The sequence below is a fragment of the Athene noctua genome, chromosome 1 (genome assembly GCF_965140245.1).
Source record: "Athene noctua chromosome 1, bAthNoc1.hap1.1, whole genome shotgun sequence".
Lineage (NCBI taxonomy): Eukaryota > Metazoa > Chordata > Aves > Strigiformes > Strigidae > Athene > Athene noctua.
In genome coordinates this window covers 110,823,260-110,834,933 of record NC_134037.1, presented here as the reverse complement: position 1 = coordinate 110,834,933, position 11,674 = coordinate 110,823,260, and the positions used below count along the sequence as shown (strand labels likewise).

At 45.3% G+C, this 11,674-nt stretch overlaps 1 protein-coding gene across 1 annotated transcript; it reads right to left on the bottom strand.

Moving 5' to 3' along the window:
* Positions 1-941: 941 nt before the first annotated feature.
* LOC141970132 (ankyrin repeat domain-containing protein 9-like) lies at positions 942-6,824 on the bottom strand. Its single transcript, XM_074926508.1, has 2 exons — positions 5,717-6,824; positions 942-1,466 (listed from the first exon to the last, which is right to left on the bottom strand). Exons 1-2 carry the CDS (start codon positions 6,587-6,589, stop codon positions 1,458-1,460), a joined length of 882 nt encoding a protein of 293 aa, XP_074782609.1. The 5' UTR covers positions 6,590-6,824; the 3' UTR covers positions 942-1,457.
* Positions 6,825-11,674: the final 4,850 nt, after the last annotated feature.

Sequence of the window (11,674 nt, the reverse complement as noted above, 5' to 3'; positions counted from 1 at the left end):
GAGATCGGTGAAACAATTCCCCTTTCTGCCTTCTTCCTTGAAACCAGTAACTTATTATGCAAGCACAGGCTAAAGTACTAACTCCTTTGGTTGTATCTTCTATGTACTAGTGCGCATTGAGGAGATCTGTGGGTACAGTTGGCGGTGGAGTCCAAGCCCCGTGATCATTGTCATCATCAAAACCAGCTACCCGTCATCTGAAACACTGGGCAGCTTTTTTTGGCAGGGCAGCAGAGGAGCTGGGTGGTCTGTGTTTGTGCACAGAAGCTGGTGGATCATTACCCCAAGGAGAGCACAGCAGGTGTGAGGTGCGCATCTGCCTGAGGGAGGACCCTGAGCAGCAGCTGAGCCTACAGGAGAAGTTGGAGTTGGTGCTGCAAGCCTTGCTGGGGCATCCTTCCATACAGAGAAAAACCTTAGGAAGGAAAGGAGCTTGTCAATGGCATACAAACCACATAGGGAAAGGAGGCTGCTGGCATCTTTATATTCACTGGAAACAGCTTTGTCATGAGCTTCTGTGAGCTGATCTCAAACCTAAAAGATTAAAATCTCCAAAACCAATTACCATTTGCCCCTGTTGAGCCCCTTCTTCAGATTCATCACCACCTTGCAGCAGATCTGTGAAATGTGGGTTCACCTCATCACTTGGGGTCATCCTCTGACAACACAGCCAGCTACTGCAAGCCTGTGAAGGAAAATATTATCTTCTTCAGCTCACATTTTTGGAGGTAATGGCTCAGCAGTCAGAGTGAAATCATCAAACACCAGGATGAGCCAAAGCAAAAGCAATAGATACTGGTGTGTGTTTTTGACCAACTAGCTAATAAAAGACACATCAAGTTTATACTTCAAGTTTATTATAGCCATACAATCAGATTAAATGATTTTCACAGCTAATATACCTAATTATATCAGAGTATGTATATATATTTTATTCCCAGCATATTACAATCTTTTTATCCTTAAACATGCAGTGAGTAATGTAGGAACACAATTATATGGAAGATTTTATTTTCCCTAAAAAAGAGAAACCAAAATTACGAAAGTATGGCTTCATAAGAAAGTCATATTATACAATCAACATTCATTTGTACTTGGGCATGTCAACATTCGGTCTTAATCGGTGAACAACAGCATCTGTCACTATCATGCTGATTCTAAAAAATCCAAGGGAACTGGGAACAGGGAAATGCCCATCGGTGTTAGAGAGATGGAAAATAAATATCTATATACATTCACAGTACAAAAAAATGTAAAAAATGTTTTCAGGGATTAAGCGTCACATTTATTTATATGCTGAAGTCAAGAGTTATGGAGCTTTGAAGGATATAACTGCACAAACAGTTTCTGTTTTCCTTTAGACCAACAAACATCAGGAGTGATGCAATTGATTTAAAAAGCGTTACTTCAGGTGTAAAGAGGTGTAACTGAGGTCAGAATCTGGCCTGTCCTTCCTGCTAATTGTGCTGCAGAAATAGACAGAAGCATTGGGTTAGGAAGTCATAGGCAGCTGAATTTTGCTGGCAGCCCAGAGAAAAGAAAGACAAAGACATATCTTTAATAGATTTTATTAAAAAAGAAAAAATGGATTCGAGAAAAAAATGTGGCCACTATCACAAACCCATCTCTGGATGATTGTGGTTGTTGGTGAGCAGAAGCCCTTGTGCTTGGTGTTCAGCGGCCAAACACCCATTTCAAGATCAAAGCTGCTGCCTCTTTACAAGAGAAGAAGAAATGTCCTTACCTGTTAGCAGCACAGAGCTTGGGACACACGCTTATCTCGTGAAAAGGCTGCTTTCTCAAGGCAGTGATCACTGATGTGTGCAAGTGCTGGAGCCGGTAAGTATTGTAAGTCAGTTACGAATTTTACCGGGAGAGGGCAGAGAGAGACACAGATGTACATATGCCCCCCACACGCACCCACACGTTTACACACACAAACAAGCGCGCACACACACACAGAGGTACACGCACACACCAAGTCGCTCACCGTGCACACTGAAGTGATACTCATTGAGACTTAAGTCACACACATAAACACACAACTCTGATCCTTACAATGCTACTCCTCAAAACTGAAATTAAAAAGATGTAACCTGCAGAGCCAAAAAAATTAGCAAATACTATACCCCTTCCCTTTTCTCTCTTGCTTTTATTCTTTTTCCCAAGTTCAGAAATACAGATCTTAGCTACACTTACTAAGTATCTATATATGCAAAATGTAAACATCACTACACAGCACCTAGCACTTCTTTGATTAACAAAGTCACTAGCATATTTGTCACGCAAGCACAGGGATTTTTCAAGACTACGGACTGTCAGGTTGCAGGAAGTGTGGAAAATATTTTGAGTTTACTTCTGCTAATGACCTGGCATGGAAAGAATGGAGAAAAAAAATTCAACACAGATGGGGTTGAGGTAGATTTGGCCATATCTGATGGAATGTCACTGTACTGATCAGGAAGACAAATGGAATCTCAAACAGGCAGGTCACCGCAAGATAAACAAACCAGGTTTAGGGAGAAGAATCCTCCATTCCAGCAGAAAGACACGCCACCCTGCACTTGTATTACTACAGGCGTTGAAAAGAGTGCTCACCACAATGCTAATGGCCCTATGCTCTGGCCCAGTGGGACCGCTCGTGGAGGTCCGATGGGGGCTCAGCACCTGAGGGCCAGCTGGTGTTTGATCTCTTGTTGAAATGATCAGGAAAAGGAGGAATGAGAAGGCTATGTAGTGATCATTCCAGTGTGGGTAGCTGCCTGTTGCCTACTGGGCTGAGCACACCAGAGTTTTTGCATGTTGGCCAACAGTGGGACAGCAGCTTTTTTTCCAGGCTGTGGTTGGTACCAGACATGGATATACCTCGGAATTTGAGTTTCTTGAGCAGTTGCTGAGAATCTATCTCTTACGCTCTGTCTGGGCCAGTGGATAGAGGGTAGCCTCCCACATGGACAAAAGCATGCACACAAGCATCCTGGTGCCTGCTACAAATCCACCCAGAAAGCCTGAAGTGCCTGAACCCTGACCTTTGCAATGATCCACAACTATTACAGTCAAAAAGAGATGCCTGCACCATTTTAGATCAACTTGCTCCCAGTGGGTTGCTTTGGCTGTCTGGGTACAGCCCCCTGACTTATTAGAAAGTCCTGTCTCATTAATGTCATGAATCTTTACCTGCCTCCTTTGAGTTGTACGTCGAACAGCCTTCCCCTCCCTCCTGTCTTTTCTGAAACTCTTTATAGCACCAAAACTCTCATGGTTTCAAGACAGTGCAGTAACTGTTGATTTCCTTTCCCTCCTTCCCCGGGATCTCTGCTCCCGGGCCATAATTATTATTCTAATAATATCCATCATCAGCCTCCTCCGCCTCTCGCCCACCAACATCCGGATGAGATACCGCATTGCTGCTGGGGCAAACCCGCTCCTGCTCCTCTGGACTCCAGGGGTGCCACAGGGGCCGTGCTCTGCACAGCTGCTCTCGTCCGCCTTGGGCAGCGAGCGCCTGCTTTGTCCTCTGTCTCCAGTGCCGGGTTTCTGGGGGCTGCCAGGGCTGGGGAGCCTGCAGGGCTTGGCAGAAGCAGCTCAGCCAGGGCTTATAATGCAAATCTGCCGTGGGCTCTGCTTTGCTTCCCAAGCTGTGACAGCCTCCGCCTGCGGCAGAGGCTGCCGAGCAAGCAGCCTCTCCGCAAAACCCTCACCTAAGGTCGGCCCTGTGTTTCTCCCCCCTCACCCCGTTCACACCCTCCCCCATCGCACAAGGAGGAATAGAGGACACAGATGGGGAAAGACATGCAAGTCCCCAGGGGCAGGGGTGGAAGGACACTGCAGCACTAGGCATGTGGAATTTCAGGAGAATGGTTAACCCCTTCGTGGCCTGCTTGCCACTTTCAGGGCTGGGCTGACATTTTCTCTATCCTGCAAGCAAGCCTGCATCTTCACCTAGTGCAGCGTGGGCAGCACTGGCACCGAGGTTGCTTCCACAGCACGTGGAAAGGGATGTCCGGGAGGAGCATCCCGGTGTCTCCGAAAGGATGTTCCCGTTGGCTGCGCCCCGCACATTGCACAGCCTTGCAGGAAATCTCCACCTGGCTGTGGCTGCCATCGCCAGCGTCCTGGCACAGGGAAGGTACCCGCGCACAGGGAAACCGAGCGGAAGCGCTCCCTGGGCTGATGGAAACAAGGAAAAGGGTGCAGCTCCAGCGCAGCCGCCTTGGCACAGGCAGGGAATTAGCCAGATGGTTTTGCACGGAGCAATTGAGATGTGAATGCACATCCTTTCTTAGCCAGAGCCTTGCTAAAAGGGGGTTTGTGCCCCACAGCCTTTGGCTCCAAATTTATTTAAAGAGATGAGTGATTTCATCACTGCTGTTCAGTACGGATCTGGGGAAATGGGTTATGCTACTTCCGCAGAGCAGAGGATTGTGCTGACAAAGAAAGAACATTGGGGTCCAAAATAAGGGATGTCTCTCAGAGGGAGTTGGGATCCTGCCACTGCTCCATTGGTGCTGAGCAGGACCAGGAGAGCAGGACCAGTGCCTTGAACAGACAGGGCTCTGCCTGGGCAGCAAGACCCAGAGGCCCCCAGAAAGCAGGGCAGCCTCAGCTCCGCCTTCTGCAAACACACCCTGCCTGCAGTGCTCAGGGGAATCAATGGGAACTTTTTGTGTTTTCCAGGATCAGGCCCTCTGTCTGGACCCAGGTGGCAAAAATACTCTAACTGACAACGAGTGACAACTTCTAACAGCAGAATATCATACCCCAGCTTAGGATAACTAGCAAATGCTGGTGGCTCTGAGACCCCCTGGGAAATCAAGTTAGTGAGCTACGCCTCTTGTGGAGGTACGTTCAGCCCTAAAACACAGGTCAAGGAGAAATAAAGTCACTTATGAAGGACAGGGCTTCCACTGGCCCTGCTCTGATTTCCATTTGTTTACTGGACAGCAGGGAAAATGGTTCCTTCCCCATTGCACAAGTCTGTAGAGGCATCAGGACGGGGATTGCCTTTAACTCCCTCACTCCCAGGTAAGAGAGGATGCTTTCTGTTAGCTATGCTGCCTGTCTCTATCCGCCCCCCCTCCCACCCCCCGGAATATACACTCACTGCCCCTCTCTGAACTCACGCCCTCCAGCTATGACCTGTTGTAAAGCAACTCAGAAAAATCAGGTACCCTGCAGAACTACCTCTCCGTCCCTGCAGCATCAGCCATGGAATATTTGGTTATTACTAGATGATGCTAGATCATCGTTAGAAAGGAAACCTGATGTTTGAAGCCTGTTGGTACGGGATGGTATTTCTCCCAGCTCTAGCAGAACACAGTCCCATAGTTACACCATTTGAAAATCCCACTGAGCACGTAGTTCCTTTTTACCCAGGTAAGTTACACAGGAGACAGTTATCATATTGGGAATTCAGATACACTGATACTAGCTGACAGCTAAGAAACCAAACATAACACAGTCTCAACTACACTTAACCCTTCACATGCACAACAAAACAGAAAACAAGGAAGGCTTTTGCTTTTAAAAGTGCCGTGTCTGCAATCAGTTAGAAAAGACATTTAAAATCTTGTCACAAAATATTGGATTTTCCAGCATAGCCTAATAGGTTAAGTACTAAAATCACACTAAAATGCAGAGGGTGGTGGATGACCAGCTCCCCTAAGTTGCCTTTGAAAATCCAAGACCCAGCGAATAGTCAAGGAAAAACATTTACCACATTTTTTGTCGGTAGCTTTTTGCCATAGGATGGTAAGGGCTTTAGTGCCTGAGGTATAGGTAGTTCCTGGATGCTTTTAGGGAAGTGGGAGGGGGGAAGCGTCTGGAGAATAGTTTGCATAGCTTGCAGATATAAAGAAGCAGGTGTGTTCCCCACCAGGCTGTTGAATTTGTCTTCCCCCAGCAAAGCTGTCCAGTGGTCCGGATGCTCCTGCAGAACTTTCCGCATCTTAAACTGTGGGTTAGGCATGAAGAGCAAGAGGTAGTCGAGGCAGAGCTTCTTTGATGCCACATTGACTTTGGAGTCCCACATCTGCTCCAGGATGACATCCAGTGGGGTAAGCCCTTTACTGTCCTCTATCCTGGGAGAAGCTCCATTCCCGAGGAGGATGAGGACCGTCTCTGACCTCAGCAGTTCGCAGGCAAGATGCAGGGGGGTTTTCCCATCTTCCAGATGAAAGCAGCCAGTCCTATTGATGTAGGAGTTCAAGCTGGGGAGCTTGTGTGCAATTTTGATGATCAGCCCCAGGATATCTCTCCTGTCATATGTGACCGCCATGGCCAAGTGAGGAGCAGAGGATGGGCAATAGCAGAAGTGTTCCCCAGGCACCTTGAGAGCCTCCTCTGGGAAATGAGACAGCAGATACTGAGCATAAGGCAGGTGGTTATGCACCACTGCATAGAGAAGGGCTTCTGAAGGTGAGTAGGTTCTTAGGCTGGCATTTTCCTCCCAGTAAAAATACTCCATAGTTCTCATGTCTTCCAGCATCCACACAGGCTTGTGATCTCTTACAGCCTGGTAGAACATATAGGATAAGAACTTGCAGTGCCTGCTCTGATCATCCTGCAGGCTGGCCTGGTTACTGGCCATGGCTCAGCAAATAAAGAGCAGCTCCACGTAAAATCACTCCAGACTGTAAGATGTGTGCCCTTGGAATGCAGATCCCGATGCTGCTGCAACCTTCAGGCTGTCATTGCTGCCTGGACTGCACTAGCTGGAATGCATGGGCTGATCATCTCCACCCATTCATTGTTTTTCCCCTCACTGCAGTGGTTTTGTTTAGGTAAGCACAATCCCACAGGCTCGGTTAACCCATGCCATGCAAGCAGATGGTTAGTAAGTACATCCCGCTCTGCGCGTGGCACAGGTTACTGGAACGCTGTCAGACTGTGAGTGATTTTATACACACAGCTAGAGAGAAGAGAGGGAGAGACTAAAATTAGCTTGAGAGGTGAGGCGGATTTCTGTCTGCATTTCATGTCTAACCAGATCAGCTCATACATTGCAGTAAGTGCAATAGCAGTATTCATCTATTTTTTGTATGTCACTCACACACAGCTCATTATACAGTAAAAAATATGTAGCAGTGTAAAATGCTCCACAGCTGATGATACACACGATTATATGCTCAGGAAATCAAGGGATTGGGAATGTAGCATTAGGAAGGGATCCCTATTTTATAAATAATGGTATGGCTAGCCACTTTGGAGACACTGATGTTAATGGATTGTCTATAAGGCATTAGTGATGTTTAAGATCCCAGCATTAATCTCTGCAGAGAAAAGAGTAGAACAGTATGTAGATTAACTATGCCCAGAGTCATAAAGCATATTGCTCGGTTTAAATGCCTGCCTTTGTTTAGCAAGGAAATATCTGAAGTGCCTCTCAATTGCACGGCAAGTACATAAACAAAAGATTAATGGCCAAACCCCACTGGCAGATGGAGATCTTTGATCTAAACATTTCTCAGATGTCACCTTCCAGGACTGGGGTCAGAGCCAGTGGCAATAGGGAGAAGTGGGATTAAGCAATCAGACTGGTGCAATGCCCTGGTAAAACACAGAGGACCCAGGCCTACAGGCTTGAGGGGGTAGTGCCTGTTGAATGAGGCAGAAGGACCTGACCAAAATTAAATTCACAGAAAAGAAACGAACTGAGCACACGTTATAGCAACTTGAGTTTACAGAAGGAGGGCTTCCATGCATTTTATAAAGCAACAGATTGCAGTAAGGTGGTATCTTGATAAGAAAACAGGGAAAATACAGCAAATACAGAATTCTTTTTTCATTTAGCAAGGAGACAAACATATATTCAGTATATTCAAACTACAGAGTATTAAGTATTAAACCTGAACATCTCCAAATGATGTCTGGGGTCATCCAACGAGACAACCAAAGCCACTCACAAAACTGGGCCTAGATCTAGCACATCTTCCAAAGTTCTGGATGTTCCAGTCATTTCATTTTAGGGCCAGTTTTCATATGGTTGGAATAAACAAGTATATGTCCAGGTTTTGCCCGCTGTTACTGTGGTTATGCATGAAAATGCTGCTACATAGGTCTTATACCCATGGTCATAATAAACCATGTGTATGCTCAAGGCCAGATCCAAAGCCTGCTGAAGTGCACAGCAAAGCTCCTGCTGACTCCAGCACGCTCTGGGTCAGGCATTAATCGAGCACTTGGGCACACACATTTTGTTTCTCCAGTTGCTAACCCAAAGCATCTGAAACTTGGACTTATGTACTCAGAGGAGAGGTGAATTAGTATTTAAGTGGGTAGGCTCTTTTGCTTAAAGCTTTCACATGGCTTTTCCTACTAGTAAATCATGACTATACCGTTGGAATTACATGGATTTCATTATTTCCATGTTGCAGGTACAGGAAGACACACAGACTTTACATAGCTCAGTTTTATAGAGCGGCTCTCCGATGGGGCTGGGCACTGAACTGGGAATTGCTGTGTCTTTGCCCAAGGGTTTTAGCCATTAAGCAACCCTCACCTGCTACAGGTGTTAAGATAAGGCTCCCCAGGGAGGTGGTCACAGCACCAAGCCTGTCAGAGTTTAAGGAGTATCTGGACAATGCTCTTAGTCGTATGGTTTAATTTTAGGTAGTCCTATGAGGAGCAGGGAGCTGAGCTTGGTGCAGAGACACACAAAAGTCAAGAGAAGAATCCTCAGCAAGTATTTCCAAGGAAGGGGGAAGCTAAAATCCCAGAATCAGGAATGGCCACCAGGCTTATAGCAATCACATCTACAGGATGGGTCCAGGATGTCCAGGATGTGAAAACATCTGTAATTACAGGTTAACTTGTAATTACAGGTTACAGTGTAATTCTGCCCAGGAAGCCCAGCACAAAACTAGGGGAGCCCTTTGCATGGTTTGCTCACCTCTGTGTGGTGTTAAATGGCACATGTCTGCCTGCCATGGTGACTCCTGCCCTTGTCCTGTTTTGGTTTTTTTTTCCAGGAGTTTAGAAAAGCTGGAGCTGAGGGCACATGTTTAATGGCAACGCATCTCTTCTGCATTTTATTACAAGCATAATGCATCTGTAAAACATTATAGATCCATTAGAAATGGAAGACACTAATGTGGAAAGCTTTACTGAGGAACTGGAAGATTAGGAGTTTGGAAGTTTCTGTTTATTTCTTTGAATTTTGATCTATGGCTAAATATAATGTGTCCTAACTCATAAGGTATTTTTTGTGGCTTCCCTTTTGGCCAAAGTGCAGTCTAGAAGGTGAGCAGAATCAGTTTTGACCGACTGAGAGAGCATCCAAGAGAGCAGGAGCAGTTTTGAAAGGTGAAACTGACAAAAAGAAAGTTGATTTTACCTAAAACACCATTTACCGTTTCAGCTGAGACTAAGACTCTTTAGACCTCTCCTGGGTAGAAGCATTTATCACATTTTGATGGTGATTTCAGCTCATAAAGAGATTTGATTATTGTGAGCCTGTGAGAAATATAAGCATGTTTCTGAGTTATTCAGGAATCTTCTTACAGTGTTATGCTCAAAATATTGCTTCTGGGCAAAAGGGAAACGTACCTTATGTATAAGACAAGAATTTATTGTTAGTATAACTGAAATCTTAGCACTCTTTTGAAATATCATTACTAGTCCAGGTCTAATTATTACAGAAAAATAAATAATACTCCTATGCAGAAAAAGCTTCAATAGTAGTAGTAGTAGTAATAATTTAAAACTGTTATACGCACACTTCTTAGCTTCTACCCCTATTCCTGGTGTTATGCTCCCCCTGCCCTTGCTCATCTGGGTCTGAAGGTTGGTGACTTCATTCTGGTGGTGGTGTTACAGGGAATCATCAGCATACGGAGACCTTAAGTGGGAGGAATGTGAGGTTGATGGTACTGGTTTCTTCTTCCACACTCTAGAATCTTCTAGGGGTCAGTTTTTTGATTGTTAACATGCTTTTATATCTTGTTTTTTCTTCATTGGACTAAAACTTCATTATACATCCATTTACTATATATGTTAATTATATACATGTAAGATACTATTTCTTTATCCTCTTTGCTACCCCTAAAACCATTTTTGTCCATCTCTGTATCTGCATTTCTTTAACTGATCATAGGTGAGTTGTTTGTATCAATGAGGTCTCCAGAGTCCAACCTGTGCCCTGTCTCATACCATTCCATGCCTGTACTCCTCTGCACCACATCCTGTGCCTCCACTTCTCAAGACCTCTGCTGTCATACCAGGCCTATGATTAACTCTATTAACTCTAGCATATTAAGTTGGAGTCACAAACACCTCATGGTGCACAGAAGAGCTACTTGTTACCTCTATCTGTATAAAACTATAGTTGTTCCATACAGTAGTAATCTAAGCAAAACAAATCAGCCATAGCAACCTGGTCAGAATGAAAAAGTGTTCCTACAGCTAAACCAAATTTAAACTAAGCATCAGGCAGGTCAATAAAAGTCCAGGCAAAGCAAGCCTGACACGCCTCAGTCCTGAGTCTGTGCAAACTCAGTACAAAACCTGTGGCCTGTTACTAGCAATGGCCATACTGTACTGCAGGGATAGAGCATTTCAATAGATCCTGTTTCTGGAATAAACTGAAGCAGAAAGGCTTTGCGTACTGCATACTACTGAGAATATGGCTTAGGTTTATCATCCTTTCTCTGTCATTTCTTCCTCCTGCCTCTCCATATAAAGACACAGGGAGCAATGAGGAACACCATGGGATCAAGAGCGGATGAAGATACCTTCTGGAAACAGACAAAAACAACAGCTGATTTTGCTCACTGGGACTGAGGATAAATCACTTGTTTGGCTGGGAGTGGGGCTTTCACATTTGTCATTTCACTGGCTGATGGGAACAATGTATTTCCTTACTTTAAGAGAAGGGCAGGCATGCCACAGGCCGCAGCAATCTAGGGGCTAATTTGAGCTGATCAAAACTCCTTCCTGACACATTTTTGCCTGGGCACACACGTGAAAAACTTTAAGGAAGAAGCTGCTTGGGAAACAGAACAAAAGGCTTTAGCAAAGATTGGGACCATCTCCAGCATCCTACATCTTTCAAAAACTCCAGTGAGATGTTTCTTGCTCCCTTTCTGCCTTTCTTCAGTAATCTTTATTGGCATCTGTTGTGGTTTAACAAAAATTAACTCTATCCCAGCTGAAACCAGGACAGCATCTATTTCCAGACAAAAATGATGTCAATTCCTGTATACCCTTTGCACAGGAAGGGCACAGGGTGATCTAGCCAGGACATAGAAAGAAGCAAAGCAATTGCCAGGTATCAGGTACCCAAGCACAAAGCAAAAGCGTTACTGAAACCTGATCTCTTGATTCAGAGGCATGCTGGTTTTTATTATCCTGTCTGCCGGTCTTCTTCCCTTCCTCAGGAAAGAAAAACTGTTCTGTAGGTGATGGATGACAACCCTTCAGCCATGGTGAGCCGTCCTGCTTTCCATGTCCAGCCCAGACTGCACAGTGCAGCTTGTGGGCATGCTGTGTGATGAGTTAGCACCCTTGTGCAGAGCCCTGCTGCACAAGCAAGGCTGGTTTTACAGAGCATGAAGGGGTTTTTTTATACTCTGCTACACACGTACCAGCCCTAATTCATCCAGCTGACTACACATGGCTTTGAGATGATGGAAAAATCTACAGTCTGACCTGTCCTGAATTGCACAATATCTCACTT

Coding starts and splice junctions, on each gene's coding strand:
- LOC141970132 (XM_074926508.1), bottom strand. CDS start 6,589: ATGGCCAGTAACCAGGCCAGCCTGCAGGATGATCAGAGCAGGCACTGC.